The sequence below is a fragment of the Scyliorhinus torazame genome, chromosome 2, assembly GCF_047496885.1.
Source record: "Scyliorhinus torazame isolate Kashiwa2021f chromosome 2, sScyTor2.1, whole genome shotgun sequence".
Lineage (NCBI taxonomy): Eukaryota > Metazoa > Chordata > Chondrichthyes > Carcharhiniformes > Scyliorhinidae > Scyliorhinus > Scyliorhinus torazame.
In genome coordinates, this window is record NC_092708.1 from 94,769,439 (window position 1) to 94,795,396 (window position 25,958).

General features: G+C 51.2%; 1 protein-coding gene across 2 annotated transcripts in view; it reads left to right on the forward strand.

Moving 5' to 3' along the window:
• The window catches only part of fap (fibroblast activation protein, alpha), a 179,839-nt gene that overhangs the window by 46,661 nt on the left and 107,220 nt on the right, over nt 1-25,958 (forward strand). For both annotated transcript variants that reach the window (XM_072474275.1, XM_072474284.1), the window contains 2 exons: nt 2,364-2,458; nt 15,809-15,883. In XM_072474275.1, coding sequence (XP_072330376.1) covers nt 2,364-2,458; nt 15,809-15,883 — 170 coding nt within the window. The remainder of the gene's footprint in view (nt 1-2,363; nt 2,459-15,808; nt 15,884-25,958) is intronic.

Consider the following 25,958-nt stretch of genomic DNA (forward strand, 5'->3'; position numbering starts at 1 on the left):
GTGCAGAGCAGATTTACCAGAATGTTGCATGGTATGGAGGGAAGATCTTATGAGGAAAGGCTGAGGGACTTGAGGCTGTTTTCGTTAGAGAGAAGAAGGTTAAGAGGTGACTTAATTAAGGCATACAAGATGATCAGAGGATTGGATAGGGTGGACTGTGAGAGCCTTTTTCCTCGGATGGTGATGTCTAGCACGAGGAGACATAGCTTTAAATTGAGGGGAGATAGAAAAAAGGACAGATGTCAGAGGTAGGTTCTTTACTCAGAGAGTAGTAAGGGCGTGGAATGTACTGCCTGCAACAGTAGTGGACTCGCCAGCACTAAGCGCTTTCAAATGGTCATTGGATAGAAATATGGATAATAAGGGAATAGTGTAGATGGGCTTTAGAGTGGTTTCACAGGTCGGCGCAACATCGAGGGCCGAAGGGCCTGTACTGCGCTGTAATGTTCTATGTCCTATGTGTCTTACCGTATTGGGATGGATGAAGCAGTCCGTGCTCCCAGAGTCGATCAAGCAGGATGTCTTGTGTCCGTTGATGAGTACCGACGTCGTAGCGGTTGAAATCGTTCGGGGCCGAGACTGGTCCAGTGTCACTGAGGCAAGTTGTGGCAGAAGCTGAGAGATCTCGCCGGGCGATACACGGCCACCTGAGTCGGGGTCCTGAGACGTCATCCAAGATGGCTGCCCCCATGAATCGCTGGCCTGTGAGGAGAGGAATGGCAGTGGGCCCGGTTCGCCTGTGGTGACAGCGGCGGCCGACTGGGCCTGGCATACTGCCACGAGGTGCCCCTTCTTCCCGCAGCCCTTACAGATTGCGGATCGGGCCAGGCAGCATTGCCGGGGGTGTTTGTTTTGCCTGCAAAAATAGCGTAGGGCACTCCTCCGGGCTTTCCTGGCTGCCGCACTGCACAAGCTTGTGGGGAATTTAGGGGTGCTTTGGAATCGGTCGCGGGTGGGGTCCACCCTATCCATGCGGGTACCGCGCGGTCAGGAACGTAGGCCTGGGCGTTGCAGGAGGCTACATCTAGGGAGTGCGCAAGTTTCCGTACCTCTTTGAGCCTTAACGTGTCGTTTTCCAGCAGTCGCTGGCAGATTTTAGAGGACAGCATGCCCGCAACAAAAGCATCCCGTATTAAGAGTTCGGTGTGGTCATTGGCTGAGACATGTGGACAGTTACAGTTTCTACCTAACACTAGCAATGCGCGGTAAAAATCATCCAGTGATTCCCCTGGGATCTGTCGTCTGGTAGCTATAAGTTGCCGAGCGTATACCTGATTCACAGTGTGGACGTAGTGCTCTTTTAACAAAGTTAATGCGTCCTCGAAACCGTCCGCGTCTTCGATAAGCGTGTAGATTTCTGGGCTCACCCTTGAGTGGAGGACTTTTATTTTCTGTTCCTCCGTGGGGGTAGTCGGGGCAGTCCTGATGTACCCGTTGAAACATGCCAGCCAATTTTTAAAAGTTGCTGCTGCATTTGCCGCGTGGGGGTTGATTTGTAAACACTCTGGCTTGATGTGAGGAGCAGCCATTCTTCAATTCTTGTTCATTAAATTGATGCACGATCAATCACTACTGAAGCGCGATTGTAGTCCAATTGAAGGCTTTACTGAACAAGTAGTTACCCCAGCAGCTCCGGTACAGAATGACTGCTGTGGGTGAAACACAGACTCTTATGCTCCGCCTGCTGGGCAGGACCAGCAGACAGGTTCTACCACTCATACTACAGTACAAGGTACATCCCACCTAGGTACCGCGATACCCCTAATATAGCCACCACAACATCACAGACTGGTTAGCACTGCTACCTCACAGCTCCAGGGAGCAGGGTTCAATTGTGGCCTCGGCTGCCTGTCTGTGTGGAGTTTGCACTCTTTCTCCCCGTGTCTGCGTGGATTTCATCCAGGTGCTCCGGTTTCCTCCCATAGTCCAAAAATGTGCAGGTTAGGTGGATTGACCATGCTAAATTTCCCCTTAGTGTCCAAAAGGTTAGGTCAGGTTACTGGGTTATGGGGATAGGCTGGAGGCATGGGCCAAGATAGGGTGCTCTTTCCAAGGGTCGGTGCAGACTCTATGGGCCAAATGGCCTCCTTTTGTACTGTAAATTCTATGAAATCAATTAAATTAACAGTAGGGAGTTATCCTTGCCTTTCCTATGTACAGTTACTGATAGTTGAATGAAAATTAATTTTTATTAAGATAAGAGTGCTCTTAGACATTATAATGTCTTCATAGCCTGAGTCTTAGGACAATTCTGTTTCTTGAAATGAGCTGCGAATTGTGTGTTATTTAATTACATTAAAAATACTGCCGAACAAATGAGTGCATACATTAGAAAATTTATATTGCTGTGTTAATGTTTTTAGATACTGAATACCTACATAAAAACAAAGAAGGAAACGTTATTCGCTATAATGTTGATACACAGACATCAAATGACCTTATCCTCAACACCACTTTTGTAAGTACCTGTCATAGTTTAAACTTCAATAGTTAAGAGCCATACATGGCAGTATTTACGATGTCTTGTTGTACATTCATACTTCACTGACATCAATAACATTTATCATGAAATCGACATCAGGCAAATTGTAGCAATGTGAATAGCAAACTTGAGTAATATATTTAAATTCCAGGTGGAATGAACAAAGAACAAAGAACATTACAGCACAGGAACAGGCTCTTCGGCCCACAAAGCCTGCGCTGATCCAAATTCCTTATTTAGATCTACTACTTGTTGCCCAAACAATCTGTGTCCCTCCATTCCCCACCCGTTCATGTGTCTATCAAGGTACATCTTAAACGTTGCAATCGTGCCTGCCTCCACCACCTCCACTGGCAACGCGTTCCAGGTACCCACCACCCTCTGCATGAAAAACCCGCACATCTCCCCTAAACCTTCCCCCTATCACCTTGAACCTCTGCCCCTTTGTAACTATGTCTTTCATCCTGGGAAAAGCTTCTGACTATTCACCCTGTCTATACCTCTCGTAATGTTGTAAACCTCAATCTGGTCTCCTCTCAGACTTCATCTTTCCAACTAAAACAATCAGAGTTTATTTAACCTCTCCTCAAAGCTAACACCCTCCAGAATGCCTGTCAAATAAAAAACTAAACAGGCTCTGGTGGGGATACGCAAGCTTCCATGCATCCTGACACCAAGTCAACATGCTGCCAACATGTCCATTGTTTGAATAGTTACGGACAGGAGAGGGGCCAGTTCAAACAGCACTTCTTCCCACTTTTTCCACATGACAGCAAGTACAGAAATAGAATAGAGCAGATGAATGTGTGGCTTAAGAGTTGGTATAGGAGGGAAGGTTTTAGATTCCTGGATCACTGGGACTGTTTCTGGGGAAGGTGGGACCTGTATAAATGGGACGGCCTACATCTGAACCAGAACGGGACTAAAAACTTGCTGACGAGTTTGCTAGTGCTGTTGGGAGGAGTTTAAACTAATTCGGCTGGGGGAGGGGACATAGACTGTTAGCAGAATAGGGACACAGCATAACACAGAAAAACAATCAAGTCAGAGGGAATACAGCAGTAATACATTTCAGGGGAGTAAGACAAGGCTGGCCACTATTCTAATGCCAGGAGTATTACAGGTAAAATGGATGAGTTATGGGCGAGGATTGACACGTGGAATTGTGATATAGTAGCCATCACAAAGACGTGGCTGAAGGAGGGGCAGGATTGGCAGCTCAACATCTCAGGATATAGGATTTCCTGGTCAGACCAAGGAGTCAATCATTGCAGTAAGGAAAAATGATGGCCGGGATTCTCCAAACCCGCGGTGGGTTGAAGAATCACAGGAGCCGCGGGGGATTCCTGCCACGACGCTCCGACGCTGGGCTGCCGATTCTCCGGCGACTGGAGAATCGGCGCCAATCGCGCCCGCGCGGTCGCCTTCGCGACGGTCGGGGCTGCTGAAAAAGTTCCCCGCAGCAATTCTCCGTGGCCGACAAGTTGAACTTCCGCTGTTGTGGTTTACATCTGGTACCACCCGGTGGGAGCTCGGACCTGCGGCCGTGGTGGCGGTCCTGCTGGGGGGGGGACGGGAGGAATCTGACTCTGGGGGATCGTCAACGGTGGCCAGGCCCGCGATCTGGGGCCACCAATCAGCGGGTCATTGCGATCTGGGGGGGACCTACCTTACTCCACGCGGGCCCGCTGTCTGGCTCCACCATGTCGGCAGCGCCAAAGTGGGCCGCCGCGCGCATGCACGGCCCCGCTTGCGACAACCGTGCGTATGAACGGCCACGAGGTCTGGACAGCAGGGCACCGCCGGCAGCCAGAGATGCGGGATGCATGGCGGGGCCTGCTAGCCCCCTGGAAAAGGGAGAATCACTCCGGACTTTCGAGGAAATATTCCGGAGTAATTCTCGCCCTTTTTCCGGCAGGCATGGGGGACTTAGTCCCCAAAAGGGAGAATCCCGGCCGATATCTTGGAGGGATGGTGACATCAAATGAAGCTTTGTGAGTAGATTTCAGGAACAAAATAGGGACAGCCACATTGCTAGGTGTTTATTATAGACCCCCAGATAGCCAGATAGTCAGCGGGACATTGGGGAGCAAATATGTACGCAATTTACAGTACATGTAAAAATAATAATAGAGTAATTATATTAGGTGATTTCAACTTTCACAACATTAATTGGGATAGTCACTGTGTTAAGGGCTTAGATGGAGTTGAGATCTTAAAATGTATACAGGAGAATGTTTTAGCTCAATATGTAGAGGGTCCAACAAGGAATGGTGCTGTTTTGGACCTAATTCTGGGGAATGAAGCTAGACAGGTGGTTGATGTGTTGTGGGAGAGCATTTTGGTGATAGCGACCATAACATGGTACAACTTAAGTTTGTTAGGGACAAAGAAATGGGCAAGTTGCAAAAAAAAGGTTTTGGATTGTGGGTGAATGGATTTTAGCAAAATAAGGCAGGATCTGGTCAAGGTAGACTGGAAATTGTTACTTGTGGAGAAATTTACAGAAGAGCACTGGGGGGCATTCAAAAGAGAAATGGGGAGAGTATAAGCCCAACATGTTCCCACTAGGGTAATAGGAAGGAATAACAAGCCCAGACAAACATGGATGGCCAAAGGCATTCAGGATACGATGAAAAGGAAAAGAGAGGCTGTTAGCAAGTACAAGGGGAGCAAATCAATGGAGGCATTGGTGGAGTACAAAAAGTGTATGTTGGAGTTCAAGAAAGCAATCAGGAGACCAAAGAACGGATATGAGAAAGTTCTGGCTAGTAAAAGTAGGGAAAATATTAAGATATTTTATAAATATATCAATGGGAAGAGGATAGCCAGGAAAAGAGTAGAGCCCATTAGGGACCAACAGAGAAATCTGTGGGTGGAGCCAGAGGACATTGGTAGGGTATTGAACGAATACTTCACCCAAGAGAATAAGGAGGTAGATATAGAACTCAGGGAGAGAGACTGTGAGGTTCTTGACCAAATTGTCATAGGAAGTGACAAGGTATTGGAGGTAATGGCGGGCTTAAAAGTGGGCAAATAACCAGGTCTGGGTGAATTGTGTCCTAGGATGCCGTGGGGAGCAAGGGAGGAGATTGCAGGGAGCTCTGGCCCAAATTTTTAATTTCTGTCTGGCCTCTGAGGAGGTGCCAGAGGGCTGAAGAACAGCTAATGTGGTCACACTATTTTAGAAAAGTTGTAGCGATAAGCCAGGGAACTACAGGCCAGTGAATCTCACATCAGGAAAAGTATTGGAGAAAATTCTGGAGGAAAGAATTTATCTCCACTTGGAGAGGCAAGGTTTGATCAGGAATAATAAGCATGGCTTTGTCAGAGAGAGGTCATGCCTAACAAATTTGATTGAATTTTTTCAGCAATGGCATAGTGGTATTGTCGGTGGACTAGTAACCCAGAGATCCAGAATCATGCTCTGGGGACCCGGGTTTGGCAGATGGTGAAATGTGAATTCAATAAAAATCTGGAATTAAAAGTCTAATGGTGACCATGAAGATCATAAAAACCATTTTGTTCACTAATGTTCTTTAAGGAAGGAAATATGTTGTCCTTATCTGGTCTGGCCTACATGTGACTCCAGATCCACAACAATGTGGTTGACTCTTAAATCCCCTCAAGGATGGGCAATAAATGCTGGCCCAGCCAGCAACGCCCACATCCCATGGACAAATAAAAATAAATGTGATCACGTGTGTAGGTGAGGGTAGTGCAGTTGATGTTGTTTACATGAATTTCAGCAAAAGCCTTTGACAAGGCACCACACGGGAGACTGATAAAGAAGGCAAATGTACAGGGTAACTTGAAAAGATGGATTCAAAATTAGCTTAGCTGTAGGAGATAGAGGGGGATGACAGCTGGCTGCTTTAATGACACAAAGCCAGTGACCATGGCGTACCATCATGATCTGCGCTGGGTCCCCTATTGTTATAATTTATATAATGTAGCGCACAAAGACTCCATGAGACGAATAGAGTGAAGTCGATGAGGCTTTATTAAGCGTGTCTGTTCCCCTGCAGCTCGATAGTAAACTGGCCTGCGGGGGAAGACTCCGGCTTCTTATACTCCGCCTTCAGGGTGGAGCTTGAGGTCAACGGCCAACCAGGACCCGGGATCTGTCAGCCAATGACATTAGGGCTTCCAGTCCCACATGACCCCCAATACATACTACCACATTCACCCCTTGTCAAAAATGAACCCGGCGGGGTGATGCTTCGTATGGTGGTAAGGGTTTACAGGGCTGGTCCTGGGAGGATAAAACATTCACATGGCAATACAGTATTGGACAATTTCATCCTGTTGCAACTATTTACAGAGGGTATAGGAAGAAAAGCAAAATGTTCTTGTGAACAGTCCATATTTGTTTTACATCGACGCCACGAGTCGGTCGGGCGGTCTGGTCGTCCGTGTCGATCGCCTCGGCCCCGGCGGTGGTGGTGGTGCTTGTACCAGTGTTGTCGCCTCCAGGAGCCGTACGGTTTCAGCTGTCGGTGCAAAGGGGAGGGTGACCGATCCTCCTGGGAAGGGGGCGGTCGCGGGGTGCGGCGGTGGCAGGAAGGGGGGGGTTGGGTTGCTGGTGTCGGGGGGGTGTGCGTGTTGCCGGCGGGCGCCAGATCCCGCAGGGAGACCGTGTCCTGTCGGCCGTCGGGGTACTCCACGTAGGCATACTGGGGGTTCGCGTGGAGGAGGTGAACCCTTTCGACCAACGGGTCCGCCTTATGTGCCCGCACATGCTTTCGGAGCAGGATGGGTCCTGGGGCCGCCAGCCAGGTCGGCAGCGACGTTCCAGAGGAGGACCTCCTAGGGAAGACAAGGAGACGCTCATGCGGCGTTTGATTAGTGCTCGTACATAATAACGACCGGATGGAATGGAGAGCGTCCGGGAGGACCTCCTGCCACCTTGAAACTGGGAGGTCCCTGGACCGTAGGGCCAGTAGGACGGCCTTCCAGACCGTGCCGTTCTCCCTTTCTACTTGCCCGTTCCCCTGGGGGTTGTAGCTGGTCGTCCTGCTTGAGGCTATGCCCTTGCTGAGCAGGAACTGGCGCAGCTCGTCACTCATGAAAGAGGACCCCCTGTCGCTGTGGACGTATGCGGGGTAACCGAACAGTGTGAAGATGCTGTTCAGGGCTTTAATGACTGTGGCCGCGGTCATGTCAGAGCAGGGAATGGCAAAAGGGAAGCGGGAGTATTCGTCCACTACGTTAAGAAAATATGCGTTGCGGTCGGTGGAGGGGAGGGGCCCTTTGAAATCGAGACTGAGGCGCTCGAAGGGGCGGGAAGCCTTAATCAGGTGCGCTCCATCTGGCCTGAAAAAAATGCGGCTTGCATTCCGCGCAGATGTGGCAGTCCCTCGTGACTGTACGGACCTCCTCTAAGGAGTATGGGAGATTGCGGGACTTGATGAAGTGGTAAAACCGAGTGACCCCCGGGTGGCAGAGGTCCTCGTGGAGGGTTTGGAGGCGGTTAATTTGTGCGTTGGCACATGTGCCGCGGGATAGGGCATCGGACGGCTCGTTCAGCTTTCCGGGACGATACAAGATCTCATAGTTGAAGGTGGCGAGCTCGATCCTCCACCTTAAGATCTTGTCGTTTTTGATTTTGCCCCGCAGTGCATTATCGAACATGAAGGCTACCGACCGTTGGTCGGTGAGGAGAGTGAATCTCCTGCCGGCCAGGTAATGCCTCCAATGTCGCACAGCTTCCACTATGGCTTGGGCTTCCTTTTCGACTGAAGAGTGGCGGATTTCTGAGGCGTGGAGGGTCCAGGAGAAAAAGGCCACGGGTCTGCCCGCTTGGTTAAGGGTGGCCGCTAGAGCTACGTCGGAGGCGTCGCTCTCGACCTGGAAGGGGAGGGACTCGTCGATGGCGCGCATCGTGGCCTTTGCGATATCCGCTTTGATGCGGCTGAAGGCCTGGCAAGCCTCTGTCGACAGAGGGAAGATCGTGGTCTGTATTAGGGGGCGGGCCTTGTCTGCGTACTGGGGGACCCACTGGGCGTAGTACGAAAAGAACCCCAAGCAGCGTTTCAGGGCTTTTGGGCAGTGCGGGAGGGGAAATTCCATGAGTGCGCGCATACGTTCGGGGTCGGGGCCTATTATCCCATTGCGTACTATGTAGCCCAGAATGGCTAGCCGGTCGGTGCTAAAAACGCACTTGTCCTCGTTGTACGTGAGGTTCAAGGCTTTGGCGGTCTGGAGGAATTTCTGGAGGTTGGCGTCGTGGTCCTGCTGATCGTGGCCGCAGATGGTTACATTGTCGAGATACGGGAACGTGGCCCGCAACCCATGTTGATCAACCATTTGGTCCATCTCCCGTTGGAAGACCGAGACCCCGTTTGTGACGCCAAAAGGGACCCGTAGGAAATGGTATAATCGCCCGTCTGCCTCGAAGGCTGTGTACTTGCGGTCACTTGGGCGGATGGGGAGCTGATGGTAGGCGGACTTGAGGTCCACGGTGGAGAAGACTTTATATTGGGCAATCCGATTGACCATGTCGGATATGCGGGGGAGAGGGTACGCGTCTAGTTGTGTGTACCTGTTGATGGTCTGGCTATAGTCAATGACCATCCTTTGTTTCTCCCCTGTCTTCACTACTACCACCTGCGCTCTCCAGGGACTATTGCTGGCCTGGATTATGCCCTCCTTTAGTAGCCGCTGGACTTCGGACCGAATGAAGGTCCGGTCCTGGGCGCTGTACCGTCTGCTCCTAGTGGCGACGGGTTTGCAATCCGGGGTGAGGTTCGCAAACAAGGACGGGGGTTGCACTTTGAGGGTTGCGAGGCCGCAGATAGTGAGTGGGGGTATGGGGCCGCCGAATTTGAACGTAAGGCTCTGTAGATTACATTGGAAATCTAATCCCAGCAAGGTGGGGGCACAGAGTTGGGGAAGGACGTTAAGTTTGTAGTTTTTGAACTCCCTCCCCTGCACCGTAAGGGTAACTATGCAGAATCCCTGGATCTGTACGGAGTGGGATCCTGCAGCTAGGCAAATCTTTTGTGCGCTGGGATAGGTGGTCAAGGAACAGCGTCCTACCGTGTCGGGGTGTATAAAGCTTTCCGTGCTCCCGGAGTCGACTAGGCATGGCGTCTCGTGGCCGTTTATTAGGACCGTTGTCGTCGTCGTCTGGAGTGTCCGGGGCTGAGCCTGATCGAGCGTAATCGAAGCGAGCCGTGGTTGTAGTAGTGGAGTGGGGTCCGTTGTTGCCGTCCAAGATGGCGTCGGGGATGAACAAAATGGCCGCCCCCATACATCGCACGTGGCTGGGGGGTCACAAGATGGCGACGGGGGTGGACAAAATGGCCACCCCCATGCGTCGTACAGGTCTGGGGCGGTCCAAGATGGCGGCGCCCCTCCTCCCCTCGTGGTGGTCGGGACCCAAAATGGCGGCGTCTGCGGGTCGCACATCGGCGCCCCTCCTCCCCTCGTGGTGGTCGGGACCCAAAATGGCGGCGTCTGCGGGTCGCACATGGTGTGCTGGGGGGCTGGGGAGCGCTAGGACCGCGAGCGCTAGGACCGCGCGGAGCTCCCTCACCGCGAGCGCTAGGACCGCGAGCGCTAGGACCACGCGGAGCTCCCTCACCGCGAGCGCTAGGACCGCGCGGAGCTCCCTCCCCGGGGACAGCGGTGGTCGGGGCCCAAGTCGGCGGCGCCGGCGGGTCAGGCGTGGGGCCGCGAGCGCAAGGATCGCGCGGAGCTCCCTCACCGGGGACAGCGGTGGTCGGGGTCCAAGTAGGTGGCGCCGGCGGGTCAGGCGTGGGGCGCGGGACGGGGGTTAGGGTGGCGTTAGGGATGCGAAAAACTCCCTCCTTTCCGTGGAGAGTGTTGGCCGGGACCCAAAGCGGTAGCGCCGGCGGCGGGTCATGCATGGGCTGCGGGGAGGGGGGTTGGGGAGCGTAGGCGGCGTGCAGGGCTCCCAGTTCTCCCGGGACCGCGGTGGTCGTGACCCAGAGCGGCTGCGCCTGCGGGTCGTACATGGCGTGCTGGGGGGGTTGGGGCGCATAGACTGCTTGCAGGGCTCCCTGTGCTCCCGGAACGGCGGCGACCACGCGGGACCGGCACACAACCGCATAATGGCCCTTTTTCCCGCAGCTTTTGCAGATGGCTGCGCGGGCCGGACAGCGCTGCCGGGGGCGTTTCGCCTGGCCACAGAAATAACAGCGGGCGCCCCCGGTGCGACTCGGCGTTTGGACCGCGCAAGCCTGTGGGGTGTCCGGGGGGGGGTAGGGGGTTTGCCGCGACGGGTACGTACGGGGCCCAATGGCCTGCCGCGCGGTCGGGGCCGTAGGCGCGGGTATTACGCGCGGCCACGTCTAGGGAGGCTGCTAGGGCCCGTGCCTCTGAGAGTCCTAGCGACTCTTTTTCTAGAAGTCTTTGGGAGGATGGCATACCTGCCACAAAAGCATCGCGCATTAACATGTCCGTGTGTTCGTTTGCGTTCACCGACGGGCAGCTGCAGGCTCGTCCCAAAATCAGCAGCGCGGTGTAGAACTCGTCCATCGATTCTCCGGGAGCTTGCCGTCTCGTCGTGAGCTGGTAGCGAGCGTAGATTTGGTTAACTGGGCGAACGTAGAGACTACTGAGTGCTGCGAACGCCGTCTGGAAATCGTCGGTGTCTTCAATGAGGGTGAAAATCTCCGTGCTCACCCTCGAGTGCAGGACCTGCAGTTTTTGGTCTTCTGAGACTCGGCCGGTGGTCGTTCTGAGGTACGCCTCGAAGCAAGTCTGCCAGTGTTTGAAGGCTGCTGCCGCGTTCACTGCGTGGGCGCTGATCCTCAGGCATTCTGGAATGATCCTGAGCTCCATAGTCCTTTTTAGGCACGCTTAATAAATTGTAGCGCACAAAGACTCCATCAGACGAATAGAGTGAAGTCGATGAGGCTTTATTAAGCGTGTCTGTTCCCCCGCAGCTCGATAGTAAACTGGCCTGCGGGGGAAGACTCCGGCTTCTTATACTCCGCCTTCAGGGCGGAGCTTGAGGTCAACGGCCAACCAGGACCCGGGATCTGTCAGCCAATGACATTAGGGCTTCCAGTCCCACATGTCCCCCAATACATACTACCACATATAAATGACATGGATGACTATGTGAGGGCAGGATCAGTAGGTGTGTGGATTGCCCAGGTGGTTAACAGCAAGGTTGAGTGTCTTGGGTTGCAGGAAGATAGAGACAGGATGGTCAAATGGGCAGAAATATGGCAGATGGAATTTAACCCTGAAAAGTATGGGGTGATACACTTTGGGAGGAGCAATTTGACAAGGAAGATCTCTGAAAGCTGAGGGTATGTTAACAGGGTGGTGAAAAAGGCATGTGAGATACTTGCCTTTATCAATTAAGACATAGATTACAAAAGCAGGGAAGTCATTGGAGTTGCATAGAACTTTGGTGAGGCCACAGCTGGAGTACTGTGTGCAGTTCTGGTCGCCACATTATAGGAAGGATGTAATTGTACTGGAGGAGGTGCAGAGGCATTTCACCAGGATGTTGCCTGGGATAGAACATTTAAGTTATGGAGAGAGGCTGGATAGACTTGGGTTGATTTCGCTGGAGCAGAGAAGACTGAGGGGTGACCAGATTGAGATGTACAAGGCGAAGAGGGGCATGGACAGGGTGAATAGGGAACAACTGTTCCCCTCAGTTGAAGTGTCAGTTACGAGGAGACACAATTTTAAGGTGAGGGGCAGGGGGTTTAGGGGGGAGTTGAGGAAAATCGTTTTTACCCAGAGGGTGACGACGGTCTGGAATTCCACAGCCTCGGAGGGTGGTAGAGGCGGGTTGCCTCACATCCTTTCAAAAGTACCTGGATGAGTACCTGACACATCATAACATTCATGATTATGGGCCAAGTGCTGGAAAATGCGATTAGGTCGGCAGGTCAAGTGTTTTTCATGCGTCAGTGCAGACGCGAAGGGCCGAAGGGCCTCTTCTGTGCCGTATTATTCAGTGATTCTGTTTTCACCTGTCCATAAACAGAAGGTATTTTCAATTAATTTATTTTAAAGAATAAGAGGTGGTGTATTTCTTCCCAGCCCTTCGATTTTTGGGTGGCCAATTTTACTACTGATTGACAGCAAACCCGAATTAGGATTGACTCAGAAGCCTAGTTTATTTCATGCATTCAAAATCCACGAGTGTTTGCAGCATCCCACTCCACTTTCACACAGTAAATGGGGGATAGAGAAAAGAAGGTTTACAGTTCAAGGACCGCACAAAAATGGAATATTACTTCATGTGAGTTCTAGAGTCCTAAATTCAGAGTCCAGTGAGGAATTCTTCATGTAGGCGTTTCATGTTCAACTGGCTAGAGACCAGGGTTCTAAGATTCAATTTTGGGTGATATTGATCTCACAAGCTGAAGTTGGCTCACAGAGATTGCTTTGGTTCTGTAGGCAATGGTATAAAATCTTCTAGCTTAGTCAAGTTGGATGGGCCAGTTGCCCTGCTTGGGCAGAGCTGGCTTCTTAGTGGTTTGCCAGTTACACTGTAAAACAGCAAACTGGGTGTGCAACCCAGAAATGTAACATTAAACTTTCAAGAGCCACGTGATCTTCGTACTCCACAATGACTTCAAAAAGGATGTTTATCCAATGTCTGCAATTGGCTTTGTTTTCAGGACTGATGGGCCGGAATTTTCCGGCCGTTGGAATTCTCTGTTCCCTGCAGCAGCGGATCCCCGCTCAGCGATGTGGGGTGGCTTCAATGGGAAACCCCATTGACAAGTGGCAGTAAGAGAGAATCCTGCTGCCAGCGAAGGGCGCGCTACTGAAAAACAAGTGGCTGAGGGACCGGAGAATCCAGCCCATAGTTTCTTAGCCTGTTGAAAGGGGTGCCATTTATGTTAAGGGTCTGGCATTTGGGAAGCCAGTGTCTCAGTAGACCCACTGACTCCGCTAGAAAGGTTGGCTTATCAAATGCAAATCCTGTAGCTCCCTTTGAAATTGCTCTGAACAGTTTTAATTGCTTCCTAGGCATAATGAGCTGTGACATTCCAGAAACTAAGAAGAGAATTATTTTGTTTTGGAGAAAAAGTCCAGTTTAAGAATAAAAATAGCAATAAGGTTAAAGTTTTTGGACATATCCAGTTTTGGATTTATTTTGCAAGTCAGAGGAACCCAACACAACAGTTAGAAAGTCCGCCTGGATTAGAAATACTTGTCTGCATTTTCTCAGAATTCAGAGCTGTGTGCAAAAGATAAAATGTACCTTGGGAAATAGGAGTAAAACTATTGAAAATTGAGTCAAGAAAAATAATCAGACAACTAGCAGCAAACAAATATTGAACCTGTGCTGAGGGTGATGTCTGTATAACACACAGGCTAGCCACAGCAGTTTCTCGCCTCAAAAATTATTCTCCTTCTCACAAATCCGAGAGCACCACTGTCTCCCATTCCACTTGGCATATTCTACCCTCCCAACCTGAACAGAATTTCTTCGACTTCCAAATCTACACCCACCTTGCACAGAATTCTATGTTTGAATCCCTCCAAACAGGTTTTGCTCCACCACTGTATGAAACTAAATTATATCAAAATCACAAATTATATCCTATGTGACTGACCTGTCTGCATCCTTTGACATAGTTCAACCACATATCCTCTTCGAAAACCGTCTCACTATTGTGCTACTAATAGGACTTCTCTTGCTTATATTATTCTTATCTATGTAACTGCAACCAGAGAATCACATGCAATGGTATCTCTTTCCGTTCCTGCACCTTTACCCCAGATGTTAGTCAAGGATAAAATATTGATCCCATCCTAGCTACCACTCAGCAACATCATCTGAAAATACATTGTCAGTTTCTAAAACTGCATTTATGAAAGCACATTCGCGCTACCTCATCACCATCTTTCCCGACACAGTTTCTAAATTGTCATGCTACTTACCTAATATGCAGGAATGGGTGAGCTGAAATTTCCTCCAGCTGAATATTGGGAAGACTGAAGCCACTGTCCTCAGGCCTTTTCTAGGCACCAACTCCATCCTTCTCTCTGGCAGACATCTAAGGCTGAACCAGACTGTTCATAACCTTGCTGTTTTGTTTGACCCCAAGATGAACTTCCTACCTCATTTCTGGCCATCATTAAGGTTGCCTATTTCTACTTCTGTAATATCACCCGACTCCACCCCTCCCTCAGTTCCTCTGGCACTGACACCCTCATTTGTTAGCCCTAGACTTGAAAACTCCAACACACTCTGGGCCAATTTCCCATGCTCTACTCTCTGTAAACCCAAGGTCGTCCAAACCTCTGCTGCCCATGTGTTAACTCGCAGCAAGTTCCATTGACCTTTCACCCTTGTGCTCAATGACTTACAATAGTTCCTGGTTAAGCAATACCTCAATTTTAATTGCCTCATCCTTGTTTTCAACTCCTTCCATGGTGGCTTCCTCCTATTTGTGTAATCTCCATCTGCAGCAGAACTCTCCACCATCCCTTTTAATTTTAGTGTCTTAAACGTCTGCAATTTTAATTGCTTCACCATTGATGGCTATGTTTTCAGCTGCCACTGTACTAGGCTCTGGAAATCCCTTCCTAAACCTTTCCGCTTTGCTATCTCTTCCGTTAAGACACTCCTTAAAATGTATTACGGGATCAAAGACTCACCTGCCGTAATAATGTGGTTATGTTAAAATTTGTTTTATAATGCTTGTTCAAAGCACCTTAATGTTTGATTACATTAAAGGTGCTATATGAATTTGTTTGTTTCTGTAGATATCAACCAGTTAAGCAATATGGGATTGAATGATCTGAATTAAAGTAACCATATGTGACTATAGGTATACCTCACTCATTGCTAATAGGCATACTCACAAATAGTTAGTTTTAAAGTTTCTGATTCAGTTGGTTTCATAATGTATTGAGTGTCTGCTCATTCATAAAATCTTCATGTACATCATTAGGGGATCGGTAGAGAGAGTCTACCTGAGGTGGCAGCCATTTATCTCATACTTCAAAGAGTTAATTACCATCAACTGTTAGAGGGGAGGTAAAGTTTATTTGTGGGATATATGGGGATACCGAGGGCAGGGGGTGGGGGTGGGTGGGGGGGGGGGGGGGGCTGGATGTAGCCTTTGTTGTTCGTTTTTCTATGTCTCTGATTCCACATGTTGTTAGCGTGACATTTGTACCATGTCTGAACAATTTTCAAAATTGTTCTGTAGTTTAGATTGTGTTTGTTAATTATGAAATCTTTAATAAATATAATTTTTTAAAAAAACTTGCATCTTTGTGCATGACTGATGTAACAAAGCAGTTTTTAAATAAAAGGCACGGTAGATTTCTTACGTTTTAAGTTTAACTTTAACCTTCAATATACAGGATAAAGCTAAAGCTAGTTTCTATATGGTCTCAGCTGATGAGAAATTTGCCCTTCTGGAAAGTAATTATTCAAAGGTAAGAAACGGCATTTTAAATAATATTTATATTGTTTTACAAATAGTCGTTTGGTAGTACAGAACTTGAGTATTGCTGAAAAAAGACATTTGGTCAAAGCTTTTAGTCTTACAGGACAATTGGTAGAGGAGATGCCATGGAGAGTGTGTCAGTTAATGGTGACTGACAGTTAACTGTCAAGCGTTGTTTGAAAATTTAAAATCGGGCAGATTGACTCTGATTGGTCAAGGTGTTGCCCTGAGGAATGAACTAGTGAATAGCGATCACCTATTTTGTTTTGCAAAAACAGGCTCAATGTGTATACATGTTCTTTCTTTGGCAAAGAACAGGGCCCTGGGTAATTATATATGTAGCTTCCAGTGCACAAAAATGTACCACAAAGCGAGCCCAACTGATAACCTTAAATTGGTTGCCAGTCAATTCTTAGCACGTCAAGTATTATTTAGCAAATGTTGTCCAATCACAGAACCATATCTAATGTTGGACACCGTATTTTGAGTTTTGCGAGCATGTGCGGAGGGGAAATTGTGCAACAAAAAAGATTCTGCATCATCATTTTGCTGAAAATTAAGCAGATTTTGGATTGCAGAAGTGTAGGCTTCAATATGAAATCTATTGTCTGTTAAATTAACAAATACAAGATTTCGCCTCTGGTATTGCATTCATGAGCTAGCCGAAGTGGAAACAAAAATGAAGCAGAGTACGCAACAAAAAATAAATTTTGTTATCATCTGGGAAATAACAGCTGACAGCAGATGAGAAAATTGCAGAAATGACCAAAGTAGGAAATTCCTGGCAGGGATATGTGCAAGATGGATGGGACTGGGGGAAGCCTACTTGGGGCTATTGAACCATTATCAAGAGGGCTTTTCATGTCCTGAGGTAGGGTTAGCAGTTGAGCTCTGGTGTGTAGCAGATCAAACTGCTCTGGAAGTAGCTTAAAATTTAAATGTAAGTGAAGACTGTTATTTATCAGTTAGAATTAAATGAGAGTTTGATTTATTGCCCCAAATTGATCATTCATCATCAGATTGTGCTTGTGATAAGAGTTAGCATATACCCACACTCAGTGCTGTAGCTTCATACCATTGCCAAGATACAATACCAATGATAATTTACCATGAAACATCTTTTTTTAGGTTGCAATGGCCTATTAAAGGAGCATCATAATTGGTATTTCAGGTTGATATAGACACTTTAGCAATGACACCTTTCTATTAAGGAAGCCTGACTTTAGATTTTTACTTTAATTTTGAACGCACAGTTGCAACTCCCTCTACCCCTCCAGGGATTTTAATATACAAGGTTAGATTTTCCACTCAATGTGTGGAATTTACTGCACTCCCCCATGGCGTGTTTGGTGCTGTGGAGGTGGCTGAGGTGGCATTTAATTGGGCAGGACTTTGCTGGGTGGTGACCACACTGCCTTCCTACCTCCATTCCATGCTAATAACATTCTAAGGGGAGAACAAGGGGTGGGATTTTTCGGAAACCGGCGGGGCGGGCAACTCCGGCGTGAAGGAGTGGCGTGAATCACTCCGGCTCGGGCCGCCCTGAACCCTCCACACCTTCAGGGGCGAGGCCGGCGCCGGCGTGGTTTACGCCACGCCGGCCGGCTCGGAAGCGGCTTGGCGCCACGCCAACCGGTGCTGAAGGGCCTCCGCCGGCTGGCGCGAGTTGGTGCATGCACAGGAGCGCCAGCGTGTACTGGCAAGATCCCAGCGCATGCGCAAGGGGGGTTCATCTCCGTGCCGGCCATCACGGACCGTTACACCAGCCGGTGCAGAGGAATAGAGTGCATCACGGCACAGGCCTGCCCATGGATTGGTGGGCTCCAATCGTGGGCCAGGCCACCATGGGGGCACCCCCCAGGGCCAGATCCCCACGGCCCCCCCCCCCCCCCCCTCCCGAGGACCCCGGAGGCTGCCCGCGGAGCCAGGTCCTGCCAGTAAGTACCTGTTGTAACATACGCCGGTGGGTCTGGCTGAAAAGAGGCAGCCACTCGGCCCATCGCGGGCCGGAGAATCGCCGGGGGGCCGCTGGCAAAGGCCCCCGACCGGCGCGACGCGATTCCCACCCCCGGCAAAATCCCCGGCGCCGGAAAATTCGGCAGCCGGTGGGGGTGGGATTCACACCGCCCCCCGGCAATTCTCCGGCCCGGCGGGGGGTCAGAGAAATCCGCCCAAGGCATCCATGGCTGATGAGGGAAGTCAAGAACAGCATAAAAGCAAAAGAAAAAGCATACAAAGTGGCGCAATTAGTGGAAAGCAAGAGGATTGGGAAGCCTTTAAAAGCAAGGAGAGGACAACTAAAAAAGCAATATGGGGGAGAAGATGAAATATGAGTGCAAGCTAGCGAGTAAGAAAAGGAAGATAGGAAGAGTTTTTTTCAATATATAAAAGATAAGAGAGGCAAAAATAGATATTGGACCACTGGAAAATGTGGCTGGAGAAGTAATAATAGGAAACAAAGAAATGGCAAACAAACTGAATAGTTACTTTACATCAGTCTTCACGGTAGAAGACACCAGTGGGATGCCAGAGCTCGAGGAGAATCAGGGGGCAGAAGTGGGAGCAGTGACCATTACTAAGGAGAAGGTTCTGGGGAAACTGAAAGGTCTGAAGGTGGATAAATCTAGACCGGATGGACTATACCCAGGGTTCTAAAAGAGATAGCTGAGGAGATTGTGGTGGCATTGGTGGTGATCGTTCAGCAATCACTGGAGGCAGGAATGGTCCCAGAGGACTGGAAAGTGGCTAATGTAACACCGCTGTTTAAGAAGGGAGGGAGGCAGAGGACGGGAAATTATAGGCCGGTTTGCCTGGCTTCGGTCATGGGTAAGATTGTAGAGTCTATCATTAAAGATGAAATCGCGAAGTACTTGGAAGTGCATGATAAAATAGGATTGAGTCAGCACGGCTTCGTCAAGGGGAGGTCATGACTGACAAATCTGTTGGAGTTCTTTGAGAAAATAACAACGAAGTTAAACAAAGGAGAACCAGTGGATGTGATTTATTTAGATTTTCAGAAGGCCTTTGACAAGGTGCTGCATAGGAGACTTAAATAAGTTAAGAACCCATGGTGTTAAGGGTAAGATCCTGGTATGGATAGAGGATTGGCTGACTGGCAGAAGGCAGAGAGTGTGGCTAAAGGGGTCTTTTTCAGGATGGCAGCCGATGACTAGTGGTGTGCCTCAGGGGTCTGTGCTGGGACCACAACTTTTCACAATATACATTTATGATCTGGAAGAAGGAACTGAAGACACTGTTGCTAAGTTTGCAGATGATACAAAGGTCTGTAGAGGGACAGATAGTATTGAGGAAGCAGGTGGGCTGCAGAAGGACTTGGACAGGGTCGGAGAGTGGGCAAAGAAGTGGCAGATGGAATACAATGTGGAAAAGTGTGAGGTTATGCACTTTGGAAGGAGAAATGGAGGCATAGACTACATTCTAAATGGGGAAATGCTTAGGAAATCAGAAGCACAAAGGGACTTGGGAGTCCATATTCAAGGTTCTCTTAAGGTTAACTTGTAGGTTCAGTCGGCAGTTAGGAAGGTAAATGGTATGTTAGCATTCATGTTGAGAGGGCTTGAATAGAAGACCAGGGGCGAAATTCTCCGGTATCGGCGCGATGTCCGCCGACCGGCGCCAAAAACGGCACAAATCAGTCGGGCATCGCGCCACCCCAAAGGTGCGGAATCCTCCGCATCTTGGGGGGCCGAGCCCCAACCTTGAGGGGCTAGGCCCGCGCCGGACTAATTTCCGCCCCGTCAGCTGGCGGAAAAGGCCTTTGGTGCCCCGCCAGCTGGCGCAGAAATGACATCTCCGGGCGGCGCATGCGCGGGAGCGTTAGCGGCTGCTCACGGCATCCCGCGCATGCGCTGTGGAGACTGTGGCGAAGGCGGAAGGAAAAGAGTGCCCCCACGGCACAGGTCCGCCCGCAGATCGGTGAGCCCCGATCGCGGGCCAGGCCACCGTGGGGGCACCCCCCGGGGTCAGATCACCCCCCAGGACCCCTGAGCCCGCCCGCACCGCCTTGTCCCGCCAGTAAGGTAGGTGGTTCAATCCACGCCGGTGGGACAGGCATTCTAGGAGCGGGACTTCGGCCCATTATGGCCGGAGAATCGCGGGGGGGGGCCCGCCATCCGGCGGGGGCGGGATTCAAGCCAGCCCCCGGCGATTCTCCGACCCGGCGGTGGGTCAGAGAATCTCTCCCCAGGGATGTACTTCTGAGGCTATAAAAGGCTCTGGTCAGACCACGTTTGGAATATTGTGAGCAGTTTTGGGCCCCATATCTAAGGAAGGATGTGCTGGCCTTGGAAAGGGTTCATAGGAGGTTCACAAGAATGATCCCTGGAATGAAGAGCTTGTCATATGAGGAATGGTTGAGGACTCTGGGTCTGTACTCGTTAGAGTTTAGAAGGGTGAGGGGCGATCTTATTGGAAATTACAGGAAACTGCAAGGTCTGGATAGAGTGGACGTGGAGAGGATGTCCACTTGTAGGAAAAAACTAGAATCAGAGGACACAATCTCAGACTAAAGGGACGATCCGTTAAAACAGAGATGAGGACGAATTTCTTCAGCCAGAGTGTGTTGAATCTGTGGAACTCTTTGCCGCAGAAGGCTGTGGGGGCCAAATCACTGAGTGTCTTTAAGACAGAGATAGATAGGTTCTTGATTAATAAGGGGATCGGGGAGAAGGCAGGAGAATGGGGATGAGAAAAATATCAGCCAGGATTCAATGGCGGAGTAGACTCGATGGGCCGTGGCCTAATTCTGATCCTATGTCTTATGGTCTTATGGTCATTCCAACAAGGAAATCCCTGCAGGAGTGCTTGCAAGCTCCCAGAGGGATCCATTGTTCAAAGGCACTCAGTGCCTGATCAAAAGGCCCAGCACCAGGTAGAGGGGGCGGGAGAATGGGGTGGGTGGAAGCGGGAGATGGGTTCCATTGAATGGCAACCCCTTGCCCTTGCTGTTGACCCAGGAACTCCACCCCGCAAGCTGTTTCCTCACATCAACCTGACATCACTCACCTGTGGCCTGGGATCCAGTGACAATCCCAGGGGTGAAATGTAATGCCCTCTACCGAGGTGCGTTTTGTAGTAGAGGGGCACTGCCACACCGCAGACTCCCCTCCCAGCATCACTCACTGGTGTTCCGAGATCCACCAATGATCCTAGGTTCCCAGTGGTAGGGCCAGGGGTCATAACAACAGCAACCCACTGCTTGCCCGATGGCGCTGCCATTGAATAAAGCTGCCAACCTGTAATTGACAGGCTTCGCTGTTTTGAGGCCTACCTCGACTCATCTGCAACGCCTCCCTCCAAAACCCTCAAGCTGCACCTTCTCCACACACGGGTGAGCCATCGAATCGCCGTAATGATAGAGAACGCTGCCAGGTACGAGGTGGCGGTCGCGACCCTGAAGGCACATGTCGTGAAGCCCGTAAATGAGGTGTTCGCGTGGCACCTCCTCACTACTCGCCGTCAACGCACCGGGGAATCGCTCGACGAGTACATAGAGAACCTGACCCAACTCGCAAGGAACTGCAACTATCAGGATGTGACGGCCGAGGAGCACATGAAGTTGCACATCCGGGACACCTACATGGCTGGGGTCCGGTCTAACTACGTCAGGCAGCGCCTGCTGGAAAACGGGGCCACTGACCTGCAGGACACGGTAAAACTAGCCACCTCGTTAGAGGTGGCCAACCAGAGCCTCAGCGCGTTCCCCGCAGACCCAGTGAACCCCTTGTGGGCACCACCGACGCGGCCTCCACCAGACCTGACTACGTCACAGGCCTGTGCCGCGCTGCTGCCCGTCCAGACCGGGGAACCACAGTGCTACTTCTGCGGCCAGGGTCAACATCCCCGGCAGCGTTGCCCAGCCCGCACAGCGACGTGCAGCGACTGTGGCAAAAAGGGACACTTCGCCAGAGCCTGTCTGGGCCGACCTAAAGCTCAGAAGTCGAAAGCTTTCCAGGCCCGATCCACGGACTCACAGGCCCGCAGACCCCACAATGTGGCTGCGTGCCTGCCGGGAACGCCCCCTTCAGACACGTCATCAGCCTCATGCGACTTGTGGGGGCCGCCATCTTGGCCGCCGGCTTCCACACCGACCGACACGTGCGACTGATGGGGGCGGCCATCTTAGTCGCCATCTTCGACTCAGCCCGACACGTGAGACTCGTGGGGGCCACCATTTTGTGACCCCAATACCTCCGACCACGCAGGCTACCCGCAGCTTGGTGCAGTCAACCTCGACCAGTCACGGCCAAAGCACCTGAACAGTTCAATGATGGTCGTCTGGATCAATGGGCACGAGACCCCCTGTCTTTTCGACTCTGGGAGCACGGAGAGCTTCGTTCACCCTGACACGGTATGGCGCTGCTCCCTTCACATCTACCCTGCATCCCAAACAATCTCCCTTGCCTCCGGATCCCATTCTGTACAGATCCGGGGGTACTGTATCGCGAACCTCACGATGCAGGGCTCTGAGTACGCCCATTTTAAACTGTACGTCCTCCCTCACCTCTGCGCACCCCTACTGCTTGGATTAGACTTCCAATGCAGTCACCGAAGCCTGACCCTACAGTTTGGCGGACCCTTACCCCCCTCACGGTATGTAGCCTCGCGACCCTTAAGGTCGCCCCTCCCTCGATCTTCGCGAAACTCACCCCCGACTGTAAGCCTGTCGCCACCAGGAGCAGGCGGTAGAGCGCACAAGACATGATTTTTATCAAGTCAGAAGTCCAGCGACTCTTGAGGGAGGGGGTCATCGAGGCCAGCAACAGCCCCTGGAGAGCACAAGTGGTAGTTGTCAGGACCGGGGAAAATAACCGGATGGTGGTGGACTACAGCCGAACCATAAACCGGTTCCCGCAACTGGATGCGTACCCCTCCCCCGCATTGAGGAGATGGTCAACCAGATCGCACAATACCGGGTTTTCTCCACGGTGGATCTGAAGTCTGCCTACCATCAGCTCCCGATCCGCCCGGAAGATCGCCACTACATTGCTTTTGAAGCAGCCGTCCGACTCTTCAACTTTCTCAGGGTCCCTTTCGGCATCACTAATGGAGTCTCGGTCTTCCAGAGAGCGATGGAACGAATGGTGGACCAGCAAGGGCTGCGGGCTACATACCCGTACTTGGACAATGTTACCATCTGCGGCCATGATCAGCAGGACCACGACGCCAACCTTCAGAGGTTCCTCCAAATCGCCCAATCCCTCAACCTCACATATAACATGGAGAAGTGTGTTTTCCGCACAACCCGGCTAGCCATCCTCGGCTATGTCGTGGAAAACGGAGTCCTAGAGCCCGACCCCGACCGTATGCGCCCCCTCACAGAACTTCCCCTTTCCCACAGCCTCAAGACCCTCAAACGATGCCTGGGGCTATTCTCCTACTATGCCCAGTGGGTCCCCAACTATGCGGACAAAGACCGCCCACTTATTAAAACCACTACATTTCCCTTGACGGCTGAGGCCCGCTTGGCCTTCAGCCACATCAAGGCCGATATCACTAAGGCCGCAATGCAGGTGGTGGACGAGTCCATCCCCTTCCAGGTAGAGAGCGATGCATCAGACATCGCACTGGCCGCCACACTCAACCAGGCGGGCAGGCCGGTAGCATTCTTCTCTAGAACCCTCCACGCTTCCGAAATCCGACACTCCTCGGTCGAGAAGGAAGCACAAGCCATAGTGGAAGCTGTGCAGCACTGGAGGCACTACCTAGCCGGTAGGAGGTTCACCCTCATCGCCGACCAGCGGTCGGTTGTCATTATGTTTGACAACGCACAACTGGACAAAATTAAAAATGACAAAATCTTGAGGTGGAGGATCGAACTCTCCACCTACAATTACGATATCAAGTATTGTCCTGGGGAGCTCAACGAGCCCTCAGATGCCCTGTCCCGCGGCACATGCACCAGCGCGCAAGATGACCTACTTCGGGCTAACTACGATGACCTCTGTCACCCGGGGGTCACCCGGCTTACCCACTTTATTAAGGCCCGCAATCTGCCCTACTCCACCAAGGAGGTCAGGGACATGACCAGTGAGATATCCTCAATTATGACTCAGGAGAGAAGATTGATAATCCAAAGGCTTTAATTACCAGAGAACCAGACAGCTGCCGAGATGTGTGCTCACTGCACGCTGCCCACTGAACGTAACCTTATATACAGTTCCCTGGGGGCGGAGCCGGAGGCGGAGTCCCCCAGGGTTCCAAACCCGGTCTACAAGGGGCCTACGCATTAAAGGTACATGTGTATACAGATATCATTCATCACAACCAGGGACTGCCAAGTCTGCGCAGAGTGCAAACCGCACTTCTATCGGCTAGACAAGGCTCACCTGGTAAAGGCCTCCCGGCCCTTTGAGCGCCTCAGTATTGACTTCAAAGGGCCCCTCCCCTCCACCAACCGTAATATATACTTCCTGACCGCCATTGACGAGTACTCACGCTTCCCCTTCCCTGTCCCCTGCCCTGACATGAACTCGGCCACTGTTATAAAGGCACTGCACAGCATCTTCACACTGTTCGGTTTTCCTGCGAACGTCCACAGTGACCGGGGCACATCGTTTATGAGTGATGAGCTGCGTCAGTACCTGCTCAGTAAAGGCATCGCCTCGAGCAGGACTACGAGCTATAACCCGCAGGGAAATGGGCAGGTGGAGAGGGAGAATGTGACGGTATGGAAGGCCGTCCTTCTTGCCCTCCGGTCTAGAAGTCACCCGATTACCCGCTGGCAGGAGGTCCTCCTCGATGCCCTCCACTCCATTAGATCACTCCTCTGCACAGCCACGAACGTGACCCCTCATGACCGTTTGTTTGTCTTCCCTAGGAAGTCCATCTCCGGGGTCTCGCTTTCATCCTGGCTGACAACTCCGGGACCTGTCCTTCTCCAGAAGCATATGAGGAGCCATAAGACTGATCCCCTGTTCGAGAGGGTCCAGCTGCTGCACGCCAACTCCCAGTACGCCTACGTCACGCACCAGGACGGGTGGCAAGATACGGTCTCCCTACGGGACCTGGCGCCAGCTGGTTCCCCTGCCAACGCGCCCCACCCCCAGAGCCTACAGCCACTCCCCACGCCCCTTATGCCCCCCTGGGTCTCCTGTATTGTCCCGCACCTGCACTGCCGCCACCCACCACCCCCCTGCCTACTCCGACCCCTCAGCCGTCTCCGACCCGGACTGAAGCTCCAGACAACACGCCTCCAGAGTCACCATCGGCAACAACCGTGCCCGCCGCACCGCCAGAGCTGAGGAGGTCTAAAAGAATGATCTGGCCTCCAGACAGACTGAATATTTGATGACCCCACGCCACCCCCCGCCGGACTTGATTTTTTTTAACAGGGGTTGAATGTGGTGAATGTATTCACCTGAATATGAACTGTCTGCATAGTACTGTGATCTATGACTAGGAAATTATAATACGATCTACTTCCAGGTATTGTACTGGAACCCCGGTGGGCTCTGCCTCTGGCTCCGTCCTCCCCGGGGCGATATATAGACTGGCCACCTGTGGTCGGCACTCATTTGTACAGCAGACACTGGCAGGCAAGTTCCTGGATAATAAAACCTTATGTTCACTCGTTCTCACAGTCTCGCAGTGAATTGATGGTATATCACAGCTCTTGGAGGATGTGACTTTGTAACTTCTGCCCCCTCCCCAGCGAGTTTCTGGATCCCAGGTCAAGCCTGCCACTGTTTAGTTAAGTGCCTAACTGGAAGTTTATTCAATGTGCCTTCCATAAAATAAGTGACTTGCCGGTTCTCCAGTTGACAGCCGAGACCCCTGTTGCCTTCAGTGAATTCAGCCCTCGGCCTCAGGTAGGTGCTGTACTGGCCAGCTCAATAGAGTTGCTAACTTCTGATGAACCGGCAGATTTTTACTGACAGGATTTCTACTCCTAGGTCCTTGACCCTGGAGAAGGTTCACACCATCAAATGCCTGAGTGGCACTTAATGTGACAGGCTGGTGTGGTGCTCTCACATCATGTCCAGCTGGTCAGCAAGAGCACACTGCACCCACTAAATACTGCCTTATGAATGGATAATGAAGGC